Source organism: Cervus canadensis, chromosome 32, assembly GCF_019320065.1.
Source record: "Cervus canadensis isolate Bull #8, Minnesota chromosome 32, ASM1932006v1, whole genome shotgun sequence".
Taxonomy (NCBI): Eukaryota; Metazoa; Chordata; class Mammalia; order Artiodactyla; family Cervidae; genus Cervus; species Cervus canadensis.
Window position 1 is genome coordinate 12,377,926 of NC_057417.1, and position 26,870 is coordinate 12,404,795.

At 36.0% G+C, this 26,870-nt stretch overlaps 1 protein-coding gene across 3 annotated transcripts in view; it reads right to left on the reverse strand.

The window, feature by feature from the left end:
• Nucleotides 1-26,870, reverse strand: part of SMG1 (SMG1 nonsense mediated mRNA decay associated PI3K related kinase) — a 97,509-nt gene that overhangs the window by 49,722 nt on the left and 20,917 nt on the right. For 2 of the 3 annotated variants that reach the window (XM_043455937.1, XM_043455940.1), the window contains exons 2-18: nucleotides 18,980-19,143; nucleotides 18,309-18,464; nucleotides 16,008-16,144; nucleotides 14,832-14,890; nucleotides 13,398-13,611; nucleotides 11,058-11,183; nucleotides 10,589-10,661; nucleotides 9,413-9,510; nucleotides 7,982-8,155; nucleotides 5,974-6,198; nucleotides 4,651-4,752; nucleotides 3,773-4,042; nucleotides 1,820-1,950; nucleotides 1,502-1,663; nucleotides 952-1,070; nucleotides 384-471; nucleotides 190-291 (exon numbers count right to left, since the gene is read on the reverse strand). In XM_043455937.1, coding sequence (XP_043311872.1) covers nucleotides 190-291; nucleotides 384-471; nucleotides 952-1,070; nucleotides 1,502-1,663; nucleotides 1,820-1,950; nucleotides 3,773-4,042; nucleotides 4,651-4,752; nucleotides 5,974-6,198; nucleotides 7,982-8,155; nucleotides 9,413-9,510; nucleotides 10,589-10,661; nucleotides 11,058-11,183; nucleotides 13,398-13,611; nucleotides 14,832-14,890; nucleotides 16,008-16,144; nucleotides 18,309-18,464; nucleotides 18,980-19,143 — 2,400 coding nt within the window. Of the gene's footprint in view, nucleotides 1-189; nucleotides 292-383; nucleotides 472-951; nucleotides 1,071-1,501; nucleotides 1,664-1,819; nucleotides 1,951-3,772; nucleotides 4,043-4,650; nucleotides 4,753-5,973; nucleotides 6,199-7,981; nucleotides 8,156-9,412; nucleotides 9,511-10,588; nucleotides 10,662-11,057; nucleotides 11,184-13,397; nucleotides 13,612-14,831; nucleotides 14,891-16,007; nucleotides 16,145-18,308; nucleotides 18,465-18,979; nucleotides 19,144-22,414; nucleotides 22,474-26,870 lie in introns of all 3 variants that reach the window. The other variant, XM_043455938.1, reaches the window with a different exon arrangement.

Sequence of the window (26,870 nt, forward strand, 5' to 3'; positions counted from 1 at the left end):
CATCATAAGCTTTATAAAAATTACAAGTTTTTGTTATTTTCTTCTAGACCTGCATGATTTGATTCTTTGCCATCTCTTCAATCATTGAGAAGCACCACAAAAGATGTGATGTTAATTCACTGAGAGACAATTTGTCTTTTCCTAAACTAAACATTGTGGGATGTCTTTGTATTGATACAATTGTTATACCTCAAGACAACATCTAAAGGGATTGACTTCAACAGCTTTCCAAATGCTTGTCGAATACGAGTTCCACTATGGACTAGTTGAACACGGCAAACATCAACACACCTACAAGAAAATGAAACAGATAATACAAGTGTGGCAATATTTATAGGTTATTAGGGCCAAGGTCAAAACAGTGGATCTAATTTAATCCATACCTCTGTAGAAGATCATCTGGTAAGGAAGAAGACAGTGCATGTAGACTGCTGCATGCTTGCAGACAGATATTCACATCTTCAACAAGAGCTGTTAAAAATTTAAAGACACTTTCAGCTTGCCAGAAGAAATTATATGCCAGTACATCATAAATTTCTGAACACATTCACTTCGATAAACACTGAGTGATTACTATGGATGAGGGGTTGTTCCTGCCTGGAACCCTATCTCACTAGCAGTAGTAACATTTGGGAAAATGATATAACACTCAACAAGAATCTACTTAGGGTGACTAGTCTTCACCCAAACCTTTCTCTGAAGTAAATTTTAAAAGTACATAGAATGTATAAACAATCACATAAGCTTAAAAATGTTAACAATCACTTTAAAACAACTTTTTTTCACATACTAAGACTGGCAAAAAAATTAAGACAGATTACACCTTTGTCATTAAAATGGGGATGACACATTTCCACTCCAGAAAGGCACTCAAGTGACTATCTTTCTCTCATCATCAAAGATCTCTTTTAAGCACTGATTAACAAAAATTAAATAATCACAGAATCTTACTGTTGGCTAAAAGGCCTTTGCAAAATTTATGGAAAGATGGAAGAGAGAATAAAGGTGCGTATGTTTCAGACTTCTTCATTAAAACAGCCACTTCCAAAGCCCAGGTCATTAACAGCTTCCTGAAACATAAAATACACAGTTGATTTCACATTAATAAAAACTAAAAATAGAACAACAACTTGAAAAATCTATTCTTTTTACATTAATTTTCTTTTGGTTTTTTAAATACTTCAAGAAATAAGAAACAAATATTAAAAGTATAGAAATTCCTCTGACAAAACTGTCTTTTAAGAAAATCTCCCCAAACTAGCATAAATTGTAGCAAAGAAAATTCTAAAATCTCTATAAATACATTCATCTATAAAATATTGCAGAAGGGAAAGGTTTCATGTAATTCTTTCAGGAAACAAGAAATTCTAGACTAAATAATAAAACAAAATTTGAAGTGTTTTCATAAAGATGAAGCTGCTCTATATCCCAAATGATAGTCTTCATTTCTTTTTCTCAAATTAACCAAAAGTTAGAACCAACATTATAAAATATTAGTTACCTTGTGTCCTGGTTAAGATTATCTTTCTTAAGCAATATTCCCAGGAGATTTAAGATAATCGAGAAATGTTTTTTTGTAGCTGTAGTTACAGTACTAATAACGGCACCATCAAACAAGGACGGGGATGATGAACTAAGACTACTAGATATAAAGTGGTCATGCCTAGAAGACAAAATTTGGATCATCTTGTCAACTCTCATTAAAAAAAAAAAAAAAAGCAACTCCAAAGTTCAATCTACACATGTTACACTGTATACTCTAAAGGGTCCATCCTCCCTTAAACAACCAATTCTGAAGCAGTATGTGCAGACACATTACCTGGTACAATGCGAGTACAGCGTGTAGAGCACTGCGTACTGAATGGCAGGGAAATGAACAGCCAGCTCGCCGTGCACGACCATCAGATTCTTACTCAGGAGAGCAAACACAGTTGGAGACAGGGCCCACATCTGATGACGTACCAAAGAAATTTAAATGTTTGGCTCCTCCAAGACACACATGACCATACAAAATGCTTATCCTTCAAAATATATCTGCACATTTTTAAAAATTAAAATGACAGATTTAAATTTGGAAACAAGCTAGTACACTAAACCTGGGATCAGCAAATACTTCTTGAGAAGATAAGAGAGTAAATACCTCAGCCTCTGCAGGTTATGTGACACCTCTGTTACAATGTCCAACTCCTCAACTTTGCCACTGCAGTGAGAAAAGTTACAGACAAAAAATAGGAATCAAAGTGGCTATGTTCCAATAAAAAGTCTTTACAAAAAGAGGTGATGTTTGGTGATGGCTGCACAATTCTGTGAACATACTAAAAAATCACTGAATTGTACACTTTAAATGGGTACTGTACAGTATGTGAATTATATCTCAATAATTAAAAGAAAAAAAAAGAAAGAAAGAAAAAAAAAAGCAGTGGACAGCTAGATTTGGTCCATGAACTGTAATTTGCTGATCCCTGGTCTAAACAAAAGCCCCTGCACTCTTCAGTGTAGTAGATCATATTACCTCAGTTTTCCATATACCATAAATGGCGAGTTGCCCTCTCCAGTGGAAAAAAAGGGCAAATCCTGCCACTCTAAGCCTTTACCATTCTTCCCTTTCTTTCCATTGCTAAGATACTCCTTTCACCTGACCACCCTGTCCCTACTTCCTCTCACTTTCAGAGTGTGGAATATAAACCTCAAATCTGAACACAATGTGAATTTCTCAACAACCAAATTTTAGAATGTGAAAGAGGAGTCAGCTGCAGCCCAGCAATGAGGGAAAGAGCAGTCACTGGGGGGACACAGGGCACCTGATCTAATATGGCCAGCATACAAATACAAGTATCAAGTCTTGAGTTTTCCCTCCCTTCTCTCAGAAACACTAACCCCTTAACTATATTCCATTACTTTTCATTGTAAATAATGCTTTTCAATTCTGCAAAGTACCATAGGAGGGAGAAATATACCCTGACACCTCAGTTGGTAAAGAATCCACCTGCAATGCAGGAGACCCCGGTTCAATTCCTGGGTCGGGAATATCCGCTGGAGAAGGGATAGACTACCCCACTCCAGTATTCTTGGTCTTCCCTTGTGGCTAAGCTGGTGAAGAATCCACCTGCAGTGCGGGAGACCTGGGTTCGATCCCTGAGTTGGGAAGATCCCCTGGGGAAGGGAAAGGCTACCCACCCCAGTATTCCGGCCTGGAGAATTCTATGGACCGTATAGTCCATGGGGTTGCAAAGAGTCAGACACCACTGAGCGACTTTCACTTCACTCACACACAGCAATTATTATAAATCAAAAGCAGTCACTTCAGATTTCTTAAAAGGAATGAAATCTTTCTTCCAAAATAATATGTGAATGTTCCCAAAGAAAAGTGGGTAGTCAAAAAATAAGGGACATACGGAAGCACTAACTAGTGGGAAAAGGAAAAGAGTATCAGGGGAAGAAGGGGTTGCATTTTAGAACTATACAAACTTGTCCTGTGGAAAATGTTGACAAGTTTACTAAAAGCATGCTCGAGTAAATGGGAGACGGCATTAAAATACAATTTCAAAAAATAAAAAGGATATAAAAAACTTATCAAAGAAGGCAAGAGCTAAACATAATAGCACGAAAATATTCCCGTCAATTTTAGTTATCCAAGCATGTCCAAAATATGGCCGTTTGTTCTGTGTGATGCTGTAGACACACCGCCTTGATAGTTAATGAAACATGTTATCATGCAATGAGGAGAGGCTCAAAGGTGGATAAAACAAAGCCATTACAAGTAAATACTCACCCCTATCAGTGAGTTTTTAGCATTTCCAATTGTAGTCAGAGCACTAAGGTCAAATATAACTACAAATTTTGCATTGTCTACATTGAAAACATGATTCTTAAAAGCCTCATGTTTTATTTCAGAACAGGCATCAGGAAGTTGTAGACTATGTAGCAGATTGTTTAGGGCACAAGTCATTTCTCCCAAAATTAATTTATAGGCAGTCTCTAAAACAGGAATATTCTTCAGACTGAGCACTGCTTGATAAACAGCATGGGCTACAGCAACAACCTTAAAAAGAGAATTCAGGAAAGTAATAATTAAATGGAAAGTATATTACTATCTGCAAAATGATGATACAAATCAGCTTAAGATTGATAAATTCACTGTCTAAAACACCAAAGACTTTAATTTTTCAAAAGAAATTTAGGAAACCTACACAGTATCAGTAAGCTATTCAAAAATCTATAAAGTTTTATTATCAAAAAAGTATTCTCTAAAAATGACAATGTTAAATTTCTTAAAAGGCCTTCTGTTTTTTAAGCCAGTATCAGAACAAATACAAGCAGCAATTTATAGAGACAGGTTTTCCTACATCTACTTGGAAAGTCTATATTGGCTTTGACTGGAAGTCAGGAAGCTAACAATAAAGTTTTATTTATGACATACACATGAAATTTTAATAAAACAAATTTAATAGAAACAAATGATGAAAACTATCATTCATCAAGGTATACAGTATGAAAATCAACAAATATTAAGTGAATCATTATAATTTCTAATATTCTAAATCAAACATTTATCATTTTAATTTCATTTATGTACCTACTAAGTAATGAACATGAGTCAAACTTTTCAATGACCTAAGTTATCAAAAGCCTGATCAGTGAATCACTTACCTCTTTTTCTTTATGATAACGCAAAAATAGTAGTTTAGATGATGGTATAAATAGCTTTTCTACAAATGATGATGGCAGTTTTGTATTTATCTGTTCAACAATCTAAAAGAATAAAGTAAGAAATGAGCTATCAATTCACAAAAGAATGTAGAGGAACCTTAAATACATACTCCTAAGGGAGAAAAAACCAATATGAAAAGGCTACATATTATATAATTCTGACACTCTGGAAAAGGCAAAACTATGGAGACAGTAAAAGGATCAGTGGCTGCCAGGTAGTAGAGGGGAGAAAATAGGTGGAACAAGAGGGATTTTCAGGGCAATAAAACCCTCCTCTGTGATACTACGAAGGTGAACACATGACATTACACATTTGTCATAAACCACAGAATGGACAATATGGAGACTGAACTCTATGGACTTTAGTTCATCATAATGTGTCAGTCTGGCTCATCAGTTGTAATAAAAGTACCACACTCAAAGAAGGTATTAATAATAACAAGAGGGAACTATTGGGGAAATAGGCTGTAGGAGAACTCTGTACATTCTGCTTAACTTTTCTGTTAACCTAAAAACTGCTCTGAAAAGTAATCTATAAAAGAAAAAAATAATATATCTAAGCTATATTTTTAGGCCTTAACATTGTGACATTAAATGTTTAGCTATCTAAATAGGATACATGTAATTACATTTAAGGGTAAATTTTTACATTGGCAAAGGGAAGTACCACTATGGCAGCAATGTTCAGCAGAATGTCACCTAGAATTTGTTCTGAAATAATCCAGTTGGGGATGGAGGGATGGCAAGGAGGAGGCAGAGAGTAGGAGGCCTAGATGAAACCAGATGGGCCATGTGTTTCTAATTACAGAAACCAAGTATTAAGTATGCAGAGACTCATTATACTATTCTTTTTAAAAATATGCTTCAAAATTCCATAATAAAAGGTGAAGAAAGGGGGAATATTTATGATTAAGAAAAGAAAAACTATCAAAGAAGCTTTCACATGTTTCAGAAACAAAACATAACAGGGTCTTTCAAATTAAGTATCAACTACCTCCTCTAATCAGGAGTGCTAGATAAGTCTCATGTGAAGAATGCTATGTCAACAAAAACAAGAAAAAAGTGAAACTACACTAAGAAAAAATCTCAAACACTAAAAGTAAACAGATACAAGAGCAAAAGCAAACTAGATTTTAAAAGACTAATGCAAAAAAAAATTTTAAAAGCCCCACAGGCAAACAAGGGCTTAATTTCTTCCACAACAATTTACACTTAACAACCTGAATAAACATATTAAAAAGCAACAAAAAAGAATTCACATACCAATGTGAGCAAATTCAAGACTGAGATGATATAATCTGTACCACAAGTCTGGCAATTCTCCAGCTGATCTAATCCATATGTAATAACCATGTCACAATGTACAGTCATGCTAGGATCCAAGCTGCCGAGCAAAACACCAACACACTCATTAGCAGCTGTCAACACAGCCTCAGAAAAAAACACTTGGTTTGCAGCCGTCACACATCTCATTACTCTGTACAGAACCTGCAAATGGGGAAAACAAGCAGCTTTTTAAAAAAATTCATATTCTTCCACAGAGAGAAAATATTTTCTTTCTAATGCAGTTTCAATGGAAAATTAACTGCCTGCCTTGTCAGCAGTCTAAATATTCCAGTTCTCAATGGCTGAATAATAATAAGGGTATCTCTGGTACAATACACAGAAAGGATCTTGCCTAAGTATCTAAAGTTCTACTGTGACAGGAAGTGGGATTTGCCATCCTCTATTTCCCTTATACCCAATTCCTACCCCCCAACCAAAGTCACTAAATAGCTGAAGGTCAGAATCTTTTTAATAATCATAAAACACACCAGAACTTAGCTTAGTATTAACAACATGGGAATAACCTACCAGGAGAATAACTTTCCATAATCTAGCACTTGGACTTTTAATCAATCTTATAAAACTAAATATCCAAGATAGTTTAGCTTATGAAAGTTCATATACTGACGGCCTCTTTGTAAAGATATTCTCATTCATAACATAAAATACCTATTTAAGTATTATGAAAATCATATCATTTCCAAACAAAAACTCTACTAAACTATAGTAGTCAATATTAATGTACTAAATTTCTAATAAAAATAACTTAGGAAAAAACAGATAAAGAGAAAATTGATATGGAAAAATATTTCTCAAATTTTACTGTAATATTCAACAACTACTACATACAGGGTTTTTTTTGTTGTTTTTTAAACCAATAATAGGTTTAAAAAGGCCTAAAACACCATTTTTGGCAAAGACCTAAAAGACTTTCATTAAAGAGTACATTAATATAGAACTAGTCTGGAAAATGATATGTGCTCATCCTTTGTTTTATATCTGAGTTAACTGCTTTTATTTCAACACTGACAAAGTCATCAACCACCCTCCTTTTAGACAGTAAAAAAAAAAAAAATAAACTACTTTGCTCAGTTTTAAAATATTAACATGCTGCTTGTAATTATCTTCAGGAGCTGACATGTCTGCTCAAATACACAATTAACTTACTAAGAATAATATATGTAATTAACATCCTACTTTATCTAGCAATGTGTTCAACAAAAGTAAATGCTAATAAAAGCTAAAATTTTATACCAACAGTAAAGTTTTAATCATTTAGGTTAGATTTTTTATGACTTTATCACACAAGTTTCTCCGTTCTTGTTCAAGCAGAGTATAATGATAGGGGTTCACTTCTCACATCCATTACACTGAACCACTCACTGGACTGTAACAGTGCAACTGATGTCTGGGGCTGAAATGTGGCAATCTAGCTACCTTTTATAATTGGTCTCAGGCTATTACATATTCTAGGTTCTATGTCTTTATATCCTTTGATGTCAAGCTATCAAATTGTTTCATTCTGTCATGCTTAGAGAAAATTACTTTTTGAAGCCTTATTTGTAAGTGAGAAGTATGTTGAAAAACTTCTTAGTATGTTGAAAAACTAAAAGGAGACACAATAATTTTAAAGCAAAACTTAAAATTATTAAAAAACTACAGAATAAGTTTTTAAAGTTATATATTAAAAATAAGAATAAATGGACCTACAGAGAATCTCCTAAAAGTTCAGACATTTAAAAATACAGAGTGGACCTTTTATCATGGGGTGAGGGGGAGTGGAATATAGAATTCCCTATCTTTCTGGCTATTTAAGAAAGTAGTCAGACACATACATACATGCTAAACAAATGAGAGGTTAACAACATATTTCACTAGGTAAAGAGAACCATTTAAAACAAAAAGCAATTATTATTGAATGATACTTAAGACTACTAAAACTTACATCTGTTACATATGCCTCAGTAATTGGAGGACCTCGAATTGGGCTGAAACGTTCCCCAATGCTCCTCACCACAGTGCTGAATACCCGGAGAAGTGCTGCCAGCTTTGGTAAGGACACTGATGGAGGAGGAACGTCTTCATCCACTGACTCTCCAGAGGCTACGTGGCTGAGGTCCTAGATGTGAATTCACATCATTCTTATTTAGGAAGGACATTGTTTTAAAAAACAAACAAAAAGCAACTCCCAATTTTTAAATCAGTTAACTTTATAATAGACGTTTACAAATGAAGAGGAATTTTGGCCTATGAGAGAAAAGGAAACATGAATCTAAATATAAAAGTAGACTTTACTTCTCCAATTATTTAAAAAGCAAAGTGTAACCTCAATAGATTCTTTGAGGAACTCCAACAGTAAGATGAGCCAATATCATGCACATGAAGAGGAAGGGGGATGGGGGAGTTTAGAGGAGGCTGGTTCAGAAAATTATAAGAACCTAGTCTACAGATTTAAAAGCCAGTTGAGGAAATTAGATATACTCAAAGGAAAAGATTAGCAAAAAATGGAGTATTATAACCATTATACCTACATATAATTAAGCACCAAAATAACTGAAGAAAACTAGATCTCTAGGGATAGCAAAAGGAAGTCTCTACAAAAAAGAATGGGTGGCTTATGAGAAGCAGATCAGCTTTAAAGCTGTGCTAGGAAGCAAGACATCCTAGGTGTGGGGGTAAAGAAACATATGGAAGCAACATATTCTCTCATTTTTCTCTGAAAGGGAGAAAACATATTGGTACAGTTACAAGTAGTGAGTTAACCATTTGCCAGAAAGAGCAAAGGTATAAAGAAAAGATGAAGCTAAATCTTTATGGAAGCCTTGACCACCAAATAAGAATCATGGTAATTACCAACTGAGCAAGAAAGAAACACTAAGAGATAGATCCAAAGACGGCAGGTTTAAATCGTGACAGTGGCCAGGAAATCCGAGAACCAGTAATGGACACTTGATTTAAAAGTGTCATACTCAACAGGTGACTGAAACCAAGCTTTGTCCTCTGAAGCACAAGCCAAGACTGCCGATACAAGTAAGAGGAAAGCCTTTTTCATCATCAATTCACAATATCAATTAACCTTTTTCATAACAAAAACTAAGAGTAAACTACAACTGAAGAAAATGTTTTTGAACACTACCAGCCACCAAAATTATTTCAAGCTTTGGGAAATTAGGCCTGCAATGTCTTTCCAGTAATTCTGCTGGCAACCTAAAAGCATCTGAAAAACAATTTAAAAACTGCAATGGTCTCATAATTTTTGCTTAAATGTCTGGTGATCAGAATTATTTTAAAATAAATCTAGCACTGCTTTAGATTTTTGTTTTTGCTTTTTTTCTTAACTGAAATTTTAGGAAATAACTGTTTTTTATATACTCACCTCAGCATATGCCTCCATGTCCTCCAGAAACTGACCAAGAAGAGTGGTAGAAAATGCAAGGTCAGCTACCCAGAATGGCTCCAAACTCTGCAACCACCCTAGGAAGCACATAAGAAAATTTGAAAGAGTAGGAAAAAAATCTAGGTCCAAATTTAAAAATATTTAATAAGAGACTTTTAAAAGGCTTTCAAGTTGCTCACTCTTGAAACAAGCTCTGTATCATAAAATTAGTACTATAAACTGTTTTTTGTTTGTTTTTCGCTGTGCCGCATGGCTTGTGGGGTCTTAGTTCCCACATCAAGGATCAAACCACTCTCCCATCCCCCTTTGCCCCATGGAAGTAGAGTTCTAGTCACTGGACCACCAGAAAATCCCCATGAACTATTAAATATACTAATGATTAACAGCTACCTCTTTTAATGCTGCAGAAATAAAAATTCTACAGAAATTAAAATCTAATCTGTCCTTTTTTTTTTTTAAAGTAGATTTAATATCCATACTGTCACTACACACATGGCTGAGACTATACTGCCCCAATCTAAGACCACACTGGGTTTCTCCTCCAGGGCCACACCTGGCCACTGAAAGTGTACCTTCATCTCCGGGGGAGAAATGGAACCACTTGCCAGTGGAACTGAGAGAACTATTCTCACCTTTGTATCTTAACTTCAGAACTTTATTGTACCAAACAAGCTATGAAAAACTACAGCACCTGGGACAAGTTCAAGTGAGTCCTACTAGTCATTCATTTAACTTGAAAAAGAAAGTGGCTTTTCCCCACAATTTATGACAATCATCCAAATGAATCCATTTGTTTGACTGTTTAATCACTAGAAAAACAAAAAAAAATCATAAATATCCAGGATGTTCCTTCCATTCTACCCTTCAGAATACTGCCACTATGGTATCTCTTCCAACCAACACATGCAACAAATGACTTGAGACAAGTCATAGGTACAACACTACAATCTGCATTTACTCTCCCTACTTATTACAAAAGTACACATTTTTCCTTTGCAAAGATATAGGTAGCTAACAAGTAATCTTCACCAAAATATTCTCTGAAGTAATTATTTTTCTTCTATTATCAAAAAACTAGTATTAACAGCTGGTCTTTGAGGAACCAACACTCCTTCCCACAATATTTAAATGACTGGTATATCCTGAATGACTCACCAGACACCTGTTGTGTAAGTGAAGGTTTCTGAGTATGATCTATATGCCATCCAACTAATATATCAACTGTATCCTGGATGGAGACAAAGAAAAGGGGACTAATCATTTTAAGGTCTTATTGCTATTCCACCTGTGGACCACATAAGAGTAAGAGACTCTAGAACATCTTATGTCCTACCTACCTGACATCATACTAACTTAAAATAGGGGTGGGAGGGACAGGGCAGGAGAATAATGGGCCTTTGTTCATGACATTGATGAAATATTTAAGTATCTTAAGGCACAAGTGTTGGCAAGTACAGATGGTATTTTTCATAAAATTGCATTACTATATCATTCAATCCTGGCCCTTAAAACTGATTATACTCAAAGGAGCAGAAACTTTGTTTTCTATCTAATTTCTCAAGTCCTCCCACACGCAGCCAATCCCTCACCCCATCATCTGAAAAGAAGGGGTCAGGGAACTCACCCTAAAATTGGTGCTGAAAATATGAGGGTAACATCGAGCTACCAAAAGAATGCACTTAACACACTTGCAAAGTAATTCTGGTGTATCCACATTTTCAAGAATGGACTGCAGGCTGGTCATTACAAGCTGAAAAATAAAAGTTACAAACCATGAACATTTAATAAAATAGGGAGAAAACAAGCAAATTAGGTTTATTATTTAATAGTGACATAGCCAAAACTGACTGACATCAGAGAAAATAAACTCTGTAGTTTTAGTTTCCAAAAAATTTGAAAACATTTCAATCCACTAAGATATTAAAGGCTGAAAACAAATACTGTTTTTCCCTTCTTTAATGTCTGTTAACATGTTTCTAAGTAATGTGTTTACTCTGTTCCTAAGTGCTCTCTTCAATATTATGGGTGTGATTAAAATTTCAAGAACAAAAACTATGATGTATGATTTTAAAATTCAAAAGACAGAGCAAATGTTGAACAGTTTATACTTTAAAATATAAACACTTGCTTCAAACTGGAATGACTTAGAGAAGATTAGCACGGCTCTAACACAAGAATGACATATCATGTTACCACTGTACATGTGTATATATATATTTATTAAATAACCATATGGCATGCTACTTATAGAATATTTTGCAGCTGAATTTTTTGTTAAAACCCATTTTTTTCCCCAAAACAAAGGTTCTTCTCTACAAAAGAATGATGTTATAAATATAGAAAAAGTGCTAGAATGAGAAAACCACCATTTTGCAACAGCTAGTACTATAATCTACACAATGCACAGCATATAAATGAATGCTAAAATTGAGTGAAATATTATGAAAAACAGAATATTCAGAAGGTCTCATGGCATTATGTACAGATTACTGACTAATTACAAAGGGAGAAAAACAAGCCTTCACAATGGAAAAATCTGACTGGTCTTCACCTTAACTAAGCAATGAAACTCTTCACGTAAGAGGTATGTGAACCTGAAGCTATGTACCTGCTAGCGTGACACAAAGCTAAGTATGAACCCATGAAGTATTCATGACCAAACTGTTTGAACTGAATTGAACCAGGAACAAATAATCAGACAAGCCCAAGACACAGAACATTCTACAAAAGAAGGGGGACAAAAAAAGTGCAGCGAATTGTTACACCTAAGAAAGATTAAAGAGGCACAACCATCATCTTCAAGAGATTAAAGATTCATCAAAAACATGAATCTTGATGGAATCCTGAGTAAGACAAAAGCTATAAAAGACATCTCAGTGGCAACAGTGCGATTTGAACATGGATTTTATTATGTGACAGAACTAATTTTCTTAGGTATGATTATAATATTGTTATATAGAAGATTAGCTTTAATCTCTGGAGATGTATATGTATGCTCAAGTATCACAGGGTAAACCATCATGATGTAATTTATTTTCAAAGGTTCAATAAAAAATCATGTCTGTGTGTGCATGTGTGTAAAAACAAAACTGGAGCAAAATATTAATCAATGACAAATCTAGGTAAAAGATATATCGGCGTTTACTGTACTAGCCTATCTGTTTTCCTGTGGATTTAAAATTTTTCAAAATAAATAACTGGGGGAACATCCACAATATAAACTGCATGCAGAATAAGTCAAATTTGGTGTTATGCTGTTTAGTTACAAATAATTTTCTAAATCCTTCCCCAAATTCTTTTCATAACCTCTACAATGAAGGGAAAATAAAAATTTTAAGACAGAATAGATTTCTCACTTTTTTTTTTTTAACCAATTGGCCAAAATAAAACAAAATTAGCAACTTTTTAGGAAAAATAAAAATAAAGATATCAAATATTCCAAAACCATCAAATTCTAAATTTCTAAACAACAAAAATTTAATTACTTATAACTTGGCTCAAAATTAAATTGGGAATCATCTTTTAATAATTCAGATAGGCAATTATTTTATATAACTTGGAATAATAATTTTTAACATTATCAAACCTAAAAAAACCCCAAAGTAAGTTGTGATGTTTAATTTTTATTCCCTCAAAAAATGTGAAGCCCCCTTTGACCTGGCTTTCCTCATGCAGCTCCAATGTCCAAATCTGGAAATGATTCTAGTACTAGGCAAATTCAAAAGAAAGTTTCTAAAAAGTGAAGACATAAAATTTTAAGTAACTTATTTTAAATCTACCTATAAAGTGTATTCTTTATATTCTTTACTCAAATTCAGAAAGAGGAATTTTATTTACATTACATGTACTATCAGTAGATAACCCCTACCCTAAGATTCCTTTCTTCAAGCACTCCACCAAAGATGTGTTAAAGACAACGTTCTTACCAAGCACATCATCACTCCCCCACCCTCCATATTCTTACCTGCATTACAGATGAAAAGGCTTTCTTTTCTCCTACAGTCTCTAGTGCTTTGTAGGTGGCACATAAGTAGAGGAGTTTAACTTCATCTTTTGCAGATGAGCTAAATTTGCTAAAAATCCATTTGAAGATCTTCTCAGCCTCATAGCTCAGAGATGCACAAAGAAGGCCAAGACAACAAGCTCCCTCCTGTCTCAACTCCTGAAGCAATTTGCTACTGTGTTTATTTTAATGCAAACAAAACAAAACAAATACACAAGAGGCTTAAGCTTTCACAGATGACAAGAATAACATATCTCACAACAGAATGTCTTAAATGATTTAATTTTTATTCAGACTACACAAAAGGTTTAAGTTTTACCCATTCTAAGTATTCTATCTTCTCTCTCCTGTAGTGCCCAAAGTACCTTTGTTAAAACTTTAAATTTTCTTTTATTTTAGAATCGATTATTTACAAATAGTAAAGAAAGGTTTAAATATACTAAAATTCAGACTTCGAATTTCATCTCAAACTATACTAACTGATTCATAGAAAAAGGCAGCAACAAGTGATCAAACAAAGTGAAGTCACTCAGTCGTGTCCAACTCTTTGGAACCCTGTGGACTGTAGCTTGCCAGGCTCCTCCATCCATGGGGTCTTCCAGGAAAGAATACTGGAGTGGGTTGCCATTTCCTTCTCCAGGGGATCTTCCCAACCCAGGGATCAGATAAAATTACTACACAAATAATTACATACCTTGTAATAGTTAGTATCTGAGGACTATAAAATAGGGAACAGTAATAGTTAAATATAATAAACTTAGAAGATGAACACTGATGTATTATATTAGTGAGTAACTATACAAAATAAAACCATCAAAAAGCAGTAAGATTCATGACCTACTGAGATGAGTTTGGATGCTTTCCAACACTGCAATTCTTTGGGAATCACCATAGGAAGAAATGACTGCAGACCTCTGGGGAACCCCAGCAGCCCTGGAGACTAGATGGCTTGAATTCACTGTTGCCCAAAGGACACTCCCTTTCACCTCTACTCTCTAAGCAGTTTCAAAATGCTCTAGTTTACAAAAGTTAATTGGATTCATTCCTGCTTGCATTCAGAGTTTATGTCATTCTACAAGTCAGTGCTCAATTATTTAGTCATGTTGACACATTAAAAAAAAAAAAGGCTCTCCCTTTCAAGTGGGTTCCGTGTGTGCGTGTGTGTGTGTGCGCGCACGCGCACGCGTGCATGCTCATTTGCTAAGTCCTGTCTGACTCTCTGCACCCCCACAAACTATAACCCACCTGGATTCTATTTCAGTGGTAATTAAGGTTTAAATACTTTAACACAAGAAAAAATGGCAAGAGAACCTAGTGCAACATTAAATATGTTATAAATGAAGTCAATAAGTTTGTCTTCCTGTATACTTTTTAAATTTCTCTTAAATTACTTACCTCTCATTAAGCACATCGTGTACAGCAGCCAAGATATTATCCAATTGCTTAACTAGCACCTTAAAAAAAATTAATAAAAACTTCAGATTTCTATACTTTTAAGAATAACATTATGTACTTTTTCTTACTTCTGGTTCCCTCCAAATTGTAACAGGACCACACCTTACTTTTCTTATTATTCCCAGGTCCCAATTATATCAGGAGGGTCATAAAGTTTCCTTTCAGATTCTGAAAGAAACTTACCCATAGGAAATATACAGCTATGATCATCAATGGGGGAAAAACCAACAACTCTTTCATTTACTCTGAAATGCATTTTTAAAACAACAGGTGGACTGATGGATAGAAGAAGAGGTAGAGACATATATGATAAAGTCATAAAGTGTTAAAGTGTTAATGACAGAATTTAGATGCTATGATATTCACTATAAAATTCTTTCAATTCACTGTGTATTTGAAATTTTTCATAATAAAATCAGGCAGGGGGACTTGGAGGAAACAAGCTTTGAACCAAATGTCATTTGACTCACTATACCATTTTCATTAACTTTCTCCTGTTCTGTATCATGTTCTTAATAGTAGGAGACTTAGTTGTAGGGCAAAGAAATTTGTAACTGCTCCTGTACTTCATTCCTTTTTTCTGGCCAGGCCAAGTAGCTTGCAGAATCTCAGTTCCCTAACCAGGGACTAAACCCAGGTCAAGGCAATGAAAGCCCAGAATCCTAACCATCAGGCCACCAGGGAACTCCCTCCTATACTTTTTTTTTTTCCTCCAGTACTTTAAAGAGTTTTTCCATTTATTTAGCCCTGGCCACCAGACCAAACTTACCCATGAGCAAATTATGTACCTCGTACTCCAGTTTCACTTATGAAAACAGAGATATTCTGTCCCAGAACACAGTATAAAAAAGTTCCAAGGACAACAGAATAAATATGTAAAAGGTCAAAAGTACTTTACCGCAGAAGGAACCAACACAGATCCAACATTTGTGGCTAAAGTACACATTAGGGGCATTAAGTTCAAGATGATCATAATATAGGCCAAATAATCTGGAATTCCCTATTATTTTTCCTTAGAAGCGAACCTTTTCCCTTCTTAAACTATTTCAGATCACATTATCTAGTGTACTATGGATATGCAAAACTGATCAATATTTCCAAACATACTACACTGACCAGCTTATTTTCTGGTTGCTGAATAAATTCTTTCAACTGCTTTACAGTAGCCAGTCTTCGGTCTCTGTCGTCTTCCCGGGTGATCCTCCGAAGAAGATTCGACAGTCGAGACTCATCAGAATAAGACAACGATCGCTCTGTGAACATAAACATTGAGGATGAATCAGCACAGAAACTTAATAGCCCAAATATTTTAAAGTATATTAAATAATCACAGTCCACCAGACAATTAAAGCTCAATGAATGCAAGTCCTGTGACTTTTTTTTTATAATTATTTATTTTTGGCTGTGCTGGGTCTTTGCTGCCACAGGGGCTTTTTCTCTAGTTTCGGAGGGCAGAGGTGACTCGAGCTTCTCACTACGGGGCCTCTCGGTGGAGCTGGGGCTCTAGGGCTGCAAGTCTCGGTCGCTGCAGCACGTGGGCTCCACGTGGGCTCAGCACTTGCGGCTCCGGGGCTCTAGAGCACAGGCTCAGCAGTTGTGGCGCAAGGGCTTAGCCACTCCGCAGCACATGGAATCTTCCCAGACCAAGGATCAAATCCATGTCTCCTGCATTGGCAGGTGGATTCTTTACCACTGAGCCACCAGGGAAGCCCAGCCATAACACCTGTTCATCACTGTAAACCCAGCCCCAGCAGACTGCCAGGCACACAGCAGACCCTCAAAAAAGATAAACCTACACAGATACCTCATTCCAGAGAGCCAATTGACAGAGAAAAAAGAAAGGCTTAGAAATTATTCTCTTCAGATCTGTTCCAAACTGTCTTCAACACCCAGGTAAAGAGCACAGGTAAGAAACTTCAACAGGTTTGAAGTCACCATCAGGCAAAAAGAGGTTACATGCTTCTCTTTCTCACCTAGGTCTCCCACTGGAGGGGAGCCTCTTGTTACATCATCAGTTTTCAAGAACAAAGTTTTGGTGAACTGCAGTTACACATTCAGTTCAACAAATGTCTAATTACCACCTCCCATGTGCAAGGCATGCCGCCACAAGGAAAGTGGCAAATCAAAACTTTTCTTCCCTTGTTTAATGACAAGAACAAGCAGGAATGCTCAAACAATGCTGAACACTACTAACCAAGATGGCTTTAAATAAAGTGTTAAATTTTTCTTTTTAAATTTTCAACTGTGCAATTCATCATAATTAATGAATGTACATTAACACAAACCACATTAAACGGTCTGACAGTTCCATTTCTAAGGAAAAGTAATAACAAAAGAAATTATAACATCTGAGAGAAGGAATAAGATTTTTTAAAAAGCCTTAGCCTACAGAGTCAGCAAGGATGACTGCTAAAAATGTCTGTAGGTTACCAGTCAAGAAATCTAGGCTGTATTTACAATGCTGCCACTAGCAAACTGTTTAACTCTGAGCCTGCAAGGGGGAGCTAGACTAAATTAGCTTTAGAGTCACCTCCTGACTCCACCAGACCTAACTCTTAAGACTGCAAATACTCTGAAGAGATGTTTCAGCCTATGACTTAGTCATTCCACTTTAGAAAAATTTATCTAAAAGAAATCACTTTTTTTTTTAAAGCTGCATGCAAAATAAAAAAAGTTCTAATCAAAAATGTTCACCAAGATACACCACACACACACACACACACACACACACACACACACACACACACACACACACACACACACACACACACACACACACACACACACACACACACACACACACACACACACACACACCCCCCCACACCCACCCCACTGGGAAAAAATGGTTATAAAGTAAAGGTCCAAACAGTAATTATATCCAACAAAGTGTGTAAATCAGAAATCTTGACTTCTTAATCAGCTTTACCAAAATAAACTTCTCTTTCAGAAAAAAACCCATTACCTCTAATCCTATGAACGTTCAAGATACTTTACCCATTCAGTGAGTCTTTAACTTTAGAAAAGGGCCCAGTCCCTTTACTAGAGTTAAACAGAACTCTAGAACTCTAGGGGCCTACCCTCACCCTAGAGTTGAAGGACTTGCTGCACAAGAGTCTATTATACACTAAATGTTCAATATAATACTGTAACCAGGAAAATCCTTTCTTAAAAATCTCATCCAGTCTCCTTATTTTAAGAGAATTCTTTTTAAAAGTATTAAAAACCTTTCTGGTAGAAATTTATGTTGGGGAACAGTTGAGAGGTAAAAGAATGCAAACAATTATCACTGACACACGTTTCTCAACTCAGTAAGCTGACCAAGTCACAGATGCGCAAGGCACTGGTATGAAACGAGGCATTTAGGAGGTGTCTCAGTGGAGGCATGTGCGTTGGTCCCAGGTCACCCAGTCTTACCCTGTGATTTCCTCATGTCTTTGATGGCTAACGCACGACTGCCATGCTGAATACTGGTAAACTCAGGGCTGGTCACATTGTTAACCCTCAGCTCTTGCCCCAACGACTTCCGACCATAAGTATTTTCCCCAGATCCTCCATTGACACTGTAGCCACCTAAAAACAGCAACATTTACATTATTTCAATGGGCTCTTTGTTTCACTCCATCAATTCCTGATAGTTCAGGTCCTTCTGACTCAATCTGCAGCTCAACCAGCCTTTGCTTCTACTCTATCCCTGTGATGCATGTCTTGATTTCATTTTGTTATCTTCAGCGGAAGATCAGATTTTACACTATAAAACTTTCTAGAAGTCCAGAGGAGAGACAGTAGTCAGGAAAGACTTTAGCCTCAGTGATAATACTATATTTTGGGGGGAAGAAAATTGCACTTATATATTTTACTGCATGTGTAAAGAGTATATTTAAATTTACAAGTAAGGGATAAACTTTCAAAAAAATGTTTCAAGAACAGCACTGTGTTTAATAATCATATTTTAAACACATTAGAAGAAAAGAAGGGGGGAGAGGGAAAGAAAGGGAAGGAGGAGGAAAAGGAGAAGTAGGTAGGTTAAAAAACACATATATACACAAAAGCATGCCTCTGGCAATAAGGAAATATATAATATATACCCTTTTCGTCATTCTGTATGTCAGCGTGGATTCTGGTATCATCATGCCTTTGCCGAGACACCACAGCTGAATTTGAAGGTTGCAGTCCATAAGAGGAAGACCCACCCCTATCTCTGGATGAAGAGTATTTTAAATTATCTGGGTCGGCTGATGCACTATCAGTTCTGCAAAGAGAGAAGGGTATAAAGTTACAACTTTAAAAAAACATTTTGATAACCCAAACCATAAATCTTTCTTCTATACAAGCCTCTATCTTCTCATTGCTATTATACAAAAGCACTCCAACATCTAATAAGAAGTCTTTCAACTAGGAAGAGGTTGTCACTGGGTGAAACACCAGCTTTTCAGTCTCTTCTACTATCTAAAGATTAATTCAGAAATATGAATAACTTTCAGGAATAGGGTGGCCAACTCAACACCTAAACTGGTTTTAGCACTGAAAGTTCCATGTCCTATGAACTCCCTTAGTCCCAGGCAAACTGAGGTAGCTGGTCACCATGGTCCAGGGTTCTTTTCACGTGCCTTGATAAAAGGAATAGTTGTTTCTAAATCGCCTTCTCTCATAAGAAGGTTAATCAGTGGAAAATTAGTCTTCTCAGTCATAAAAATAAAAAACACTGGCAACATATCAGGCAGGAGCAAAGTGTTACCAAATTATTATTATTTTTTTTTTTTACCAAATTATTTTTAAACTACTGCCTAACGGCAATGTGGCACTCTGTCTCTCTCACCTAAATTCGTAGCTTGATTATTTGGTGGGAAAATAGATTATAGAATGAAATTCGAAAGCATGCTCAGTAGGGTATTAGGAAAGAACACAGCTGAAAAATAAGATTATGGCAATACTGAGGACTTCATTATTAATAGATATTCTTTATACAAGCAATATCTATTAATAATAAAGACTGAGTCAATTAAAAAAATAATATCTATTAAAATTATAAAAAGTGAGGAAAATAAAAGCAAGGTATCCAAGAATCCAATAAAGCTGAAGGTTGCAGTCCATAATCTATTTAAAATTCAAATGCTACCTAGAATAATCCCAGATATCTGGATATTAATAAACAAGTGGCACGGCCCCAAGGTAAAATCAGTATGCTTACCTAAGGATCATCTCTAGGCCCCAATGGCCCTACCAGTAAAATGGGAAGCTCAACTCTGTAACTTCTCATGAACCTTATATTTTCTTCAATCAACTATCAAGAAATAAGGTATCAAGATATATAAGACAACACTAACTACTCTGTGGTAACACATGAAAAATATGAAGAAAAATGCTCCTCTAATATTGCTATTTCTTCGGACAGGAACGACCTTCTTGGGGGGAAAAAAATCATTCTTACGATACTTACTAAAACGCCTTCTGCACCATAATTTTTTGGTGACATTATCTGGGGACATTAAGGACACTGGCAAGAGCAGAAACTTAGCTGTTTCTCAACCCCGTTCCCCTCCCCATGTATAAAAAAGGACACAGTGTCTGTGTATTTTATTTAGAGTTTATCATCCTTTCCTTGTCCCCATCCACAACAATACTAAATATGAAAAAGTTGCATAGGCTCAGACATCCTGATCTGAACCTACTGCAACCATTGTTAATACAGAATGTAGACAAATAGGTTCAATTAAACTTGGATACCTCCATGGCACACAAGTCTAAATTATTCCTAAAGGCTCTGAATCTGAAACTTAATAAAAATTCATAACGCTGGCATACTAACTAAACGTATATAAGGTTCCATAATGAAGTATATTCTTCAAACATTCAGAGTTCACTCAACAAAGCTTAGAATTTCCAACATGTGAAAAAATAAAATCTATGGAATTTTTAAAAAAGGTATGAGGATACTGTCTAAGTGTAGTAAGTCTACAAGCATTTAAATGCCTTTACCACTAAATGAAGCATAAGAACTCCTTAAACTTACAGAATGACCTGCCCCATGTATCTAAAAGTAGCATACTCAAGGAGCACCTATAATAAACCGTAACATACCATTAACTTCTAAAAAGGAATTGAAAAACAAGAGAATCTATAAACTTTAATGATTTGGGCAGACTTTAAACTTGTCTGTATGTATGGCACCTAACAACCTGGAAAAGGAAACTGTTAGCAAATGAATTAATAAAACAATCCTGAAACATCAAGATAATTACAGTCTTATCAATATTTAAATAAATATTAAAATATTCTGGATTTCTAGTGTCCATTATGCTTAATATAGATTACATATACTACTCTTACTATGAAGAGTTAAATATTTGTATCTTTTTCTGATGACATAGCAGTAAACACAAGGCAACAGAGAATATGGGTTAAAAAAAGATCTAGGCTCAAATCTCAGCTCCAGCACTGCAAAGGTACCTGTGACTTTGCACAAGGAAGTTAACTTCCAAGCCTCTGATGTCTGTTGCATAAAATGGGGATAATGCCTATACGTGATGTTTTTATAAGGCTTATGAAAGATAAGTTCTTAAGAAATACTTAGCTTACAAGGTACACTCAAAGTCAGTAGGTCCATAATACTAAATATACTCAAGGTTTCCAGTCTAACAGATAAATATAAATCATTAATGTATATATGAATATGATCAAAACAAGTTTTTATACTCAGTATACAATAAACTGATTTTAACTTCTTCATTGAAAAAATTAAGCAATCCACTACGACCAAGAAAAGAAATTCATTTCTACTTAGGAATCATACAAAACTAAACAAACAAAAAAACAGAACAAATCTCCCAATTTGTTAGGAATAAAATCTCATTAGTATATACACAAATAAACACAGAGACTTTTCTCCCCAGAATTTGAGTTTTCAGAAATAAAATGAAAAATTCACTAGAGTAGAACTACTGTCTTAGAAATGTCTAAAAACTCCCTGGTTGCCAGGTTTTTTTAATACAAACCAATCAAACTACTTCTAACCAGAATTCAATTTATAGATATTCTGAACCCAAAGACACAAAATGGTTCAGCACTTATATGAAATCTTTTTTTTTATAAGATCTAGACAGCTTAGTTCTCAAAAAGTCAGTATCAGGCAGTTAGCATCAACAAGATCATTGCAGTCCAATAAATAGAAAACTGTTAAGAATGGAAATAAGCACTTAAAATGAGGCAATCAAAGGGCACTAAAAAGAAAAGGCAGATTGAACTCAAAGAGGCAGGCATAAATGTTAAGCTAGTTGTAAGGGCTGAAAAAACTATCATCTGCCAGAATTAGTATCTCAATTTAGTGATAAAAGAAAATGTATTTGTTAAGACTAAGTATCCTAGCTAGGACCCAAAAATACCTCCACAGCCCTTTTAATACTATAAAAATATTATGGAGAGAGAGGGAAAAAAAAGAAATGCATAAATTCCCCAAAATGATTAAACTGAAGTTAAAGCCTGATGTACATGCCACATGAGAGGTAAGTTTCTAAAGCTCATACCTCAAAAATCGCATACTGTATAATATGGAGCCTTTGTGATGTTTTTGCATCAAGTCAATCTGTAAGACAGTAGTTACAATATTAGTGAGGACAGTGGGTTAAAACATTTGTTTTCCAAACATGAAGCAAATATCATTCATGGGTTAGGTGCTTTTAGTTGCACTATGGCCTTCTAGGGTTCATATGCTGAAGCAAAAACTGAGATGGAATGCCACTCTCTGCCTTAGAGGACAGAGGCTTGAGGTGGCAGTGAAAAAATTTTTAGCACCAAAGAGAATTTAAATGTTAACTATAACATACAAATCACATGCAAATACAGTTACCACTCATTTTAGTTACCTATTATCAATATACAGAAAATGTAATAAATCAGAGAGATTATTCATTTTCATTGACCGAAGCCCTGAGATCTCACATCAACAACCTACCGAGTGTTAGGGATCATATGTCACCCCTAAATGTGGTTTTATAGTCCAGTTCTTGTAAGCATCATGAAAACAACTAAGGAGGGGGGAAAAAACCAGCCTGGAAAGGTGAAGTCAGGGAATTCTCTTATCAGAAAATATTTCCATAAAGCACCCCAAAATGACTTGATGCAAACACCACACCTAGTGGTGCCCAGAAAAAGCCTGATATTGCTTCAAGCTGTTTTTAACTAGGCTTATCAAGGGATTTCACTCTAATGGTGAGATCTAGTTTGTAATGAGGATCAAGCAGGAAATGAGATCTGCACTAAGGCCAGTGAGGTGGGAATGCGTTAATTCTCTGAAGCAGTGGCACTCAAAGAGAGCGAGCATCACTGTCACAAAGAAGGTGCAGAATATGCTGTTTCTCATACTAACAGTTCATACCCCTAAAAATTTACCTTTTAAAAATAAATTCAAGGTTATCCCTGTGATGTCTCTTACTCACCTGGATTCAGACATACTTTCAAAAAAGTGTTAAAGAGATGGGAGAAGGCGAGGGTGGGATGTTTCGAGAGAACAGCATCGACACATGTATATTATCTAGGGTGAAACAGATCACCAGCCCAGGTTGGATGCATGAGACAAGTGCTCGGGCCTGGTGCATTGGGAAGACCCAGAGGGATCGGGTAGACAGGGAGGTAGGAGAGGGGATAGGGATGGGGAATACATGTAAATCCATGGCTAATTCATGTCAATGTATGACAAAAACCACTACAATACTGTAAAGTAATTAGCCTCCAACTAATAAAAATAAATGGGAAAAAAAAAGTGTAAGAGAAAAGGTGAAACTATGCATAACTCTGAGACTTGAGTACATCACACTTTCACATGAGAGACACTGCTCTAAAATATGAATCTGTGGCTAAAAAATTAAGTTGGGAGGCTCAGGGACTTCACTGTATGAAATGCCACAGGAGAAAATAGTAAGTTCAAATTTAATAAAACAGAATTGAACCATCAAGCCAAAATTAAAAATTATAAATGAGTTTACCTCAGTTTTACTATAATGAAATATTAAGTTAATATTTCTTGATGAAACTTCCGTAGGTACTTAATAAGAATTAAGTATTAAATACCAAATTTTAATTACCTATTTATGGGTTCTTTAGTAATCAACTTTTAATATCAATCAAACCTTAACTAATTAGTTTTTGCAGTCTCAAAATACAAAAATATATTTAACTACTGTTGGAAAAGTGTAAAGAATTTCACCTTGCCCAAAGAGAGGCCTGAGTTTACCCCTCAACTTCTGGAAGAAGTCTAAACTCTTAGAATATAATGCCTAGTTAAGAGTGTCCCTGTCCACCTGGAAACTTTGGGTCACACCAGAAAGTAAAACTATGGGATCTATGGTGAGGCCTCTGAATCATATGGATCAACTCAACCTTTAGTAGGGCTGGAAACCTAAGTTCATGCATGTGGGCAATTGATCATGGACCCCATGAGAACTCTGGACACCAAGGTTGGGCTGGGCTTCCATGTTTGGTAACATTCCATACGTATTATCACAAGTCAATACCAGGAAACAGAGAGAAGCTCAGAGTTTGGAAGTTATCTGAGACTCTGCCCTATGTACCTTTACCCTTGGTTGATTCTAATCTGTATCCTTTAGCCGCAATAAACTGCAATCACGAATATAACAGCTTTCAATGAGTCTTTAAGTCCTTCTAGTGAATTATCCAACCCAAGAGTGGTCTAGAGGACCCCCAAACTTGCAACTGTTATCAGAAATAAGGGTGATCTTATGGACATGTTCCTTCTAACTCTGCACCTATACTTAAAATCATTAAATATGCTCTAATGCAAAATTTAAAAGGTTGTAAATTTTGTTTTTATGTAATATCTTTAGCAAAACATAGTTTTCAACTTCAATATAGTTTATATCCGTTCCAAGGAATCTCAAACACCATCTATTTGACAGACCTCTAAGCCATATTAACCAAAAAGGACAAAGTAAGTAACTACGTGGGTACTCCATTCGATTTCAACCTTTGCTTCAGGTGCATCTACACTTTGTCTTCAGTGTAAACGTTGTTGAATACACCACTCCTATGTAGCTCTCTGCCTACAACTGAGTGTTCATTGCTGCCCGTGACTCCCTAGCTGGGGTTCTCTGCTTTTCCAAAACAGCTGTCAAACTTTCTGCACCTTTCTCTTTCCCCCAGTACTACCACCGATAAAAATTCCATAAGTGACCTAAAGCAGCACAGCTAATTAGCTAATTAAAGGCAGAGTAAGAATGTAAACTCAGTTCAAGTTCTTTAACACTCCACCACTGCCTGCCACCTCCTTCCAACAATCCACAAGGTTACCTGGGTCTCACACCAAGCCTTTCTTCCCATCACACTCACACAGTGGAACAAGTAAACCTCCTATCTATAGAACCCTCTGAATCCATACATCCCCCTATCTTCTGAGGTATGCCTTGCATCTCCAACTTTCCTACTGCTCATCATATCATCAACAAATACACACACTCAGGTCTTTCCTCTAAAAAAAAAAAGCAGCTCTCTTTTTTCTAAAGCTAATACATCCTTCTAAAGCTAATTGTATAGATAGACTTTTCATAGCCAAACCTCTGGGAAAAAAATTATCATCCTTGCCTTCACTCACTTTTCAACTTGCTGAAACCAGAGTCACACCCTGAATGCTCCAAAGTGCTCCACAGAAACCGTTCCTGCCAAAGTAGCAACTGCCACTGGTGGTTACTTGTCTTTCAAATCCCAAAAGTTTTTCAGTTCATCTTGCTCAATGCCCCCTGACGACTTGCATTGCTTTTGACAACTCTCTATTCTCATTTTCTCTGTACCACTATAAAGGTTTTCAGTAACATTAATTCCTGTGACTTTCTCTACTTTTTCCAATCCAAGTACCTTCTTTTGAACTTCCTCCTTTAATCAGTTTAGATTTCACGGTCTTTCACTTCAGTAACTCTTCCCTTAAATTCCCTTAATATTTCCCTCACACCAGCCTGGCAAAATCCTAATCCTGCATAAATCCAATTATCAATTACCCATCATCCATCAGTAAGTATCACATTCCCAGGTTCTTCCAAAGTTCATCTTCCACATGCACTATCTGTTCCCCATTCTCTTCAGATTCCAAAACACTCTCCTAAATTCCCTACCCCCTCTCTCCTCCCTTCTCTAACATTCCCTCTACTCGATCAAGAGGAAAAATAAAGATACGAGAACACACACGCACTCAACTCTAGAATTTTATGGGACTCCACCTTCTTCTTGTAACTTTTCAAATAATCTTTCTCCTGTGGACTCTACCTTTTCCACCAAACTGAATTTTCTTAAACATGTAAAACTTTCTAATATCTCCCACTTAAAAATATAAAAACAAATTAAAAACACATACACACACAAAAAAAACAGAAAAACTCCATCAATTCCACATCCCTCCAACCAACCAATCTGCCTTTGCTCTTTGCAGTCAAACAAAACTGTCTCTCCTCCCCATTTTATTTCTTTACCTCTATTAGTTCCTCTGTTTACACCAATCCAACTTCTGTTCTATCCCTTTTGGCAAAACCAACTAAGACCTCTAGGTTGCTAAAAGCAAGATATATCTCAGGTTGCTCCTTACTCATCCTCTCACAGGAGGCTTTCACAAGGCTACTGAGCAGGGCTCAGCAGGCTATGGCCTGCACAAAGGTGCCTTACAGAGGAATGAAGTGGGCTGAATGAAAACTTCTTTTTAAAATCCTTATAATAACCCGGGCTCAGATCCTGATAATTCAAAGTAACTAGATTCTTTCCTTCCTGTGGCTTATAGGATGTTGCTGCTGCTGCTGCTGCTAAGTCGCTTCAGTCGTGTCCGACTCTGTGTGACCCCATAGACGGCAGCCACCAGGCTCCACCATCCCTGGGATTCTCCAGGCAAGAACACTGGAGTGGGTTGCCATTTCCTTCTCCAATGCATGAAAGTGAAAAGTGAAAGTGAAGTTGCTCAGTCATGTCCGACTCTTAGCGACCCCATGG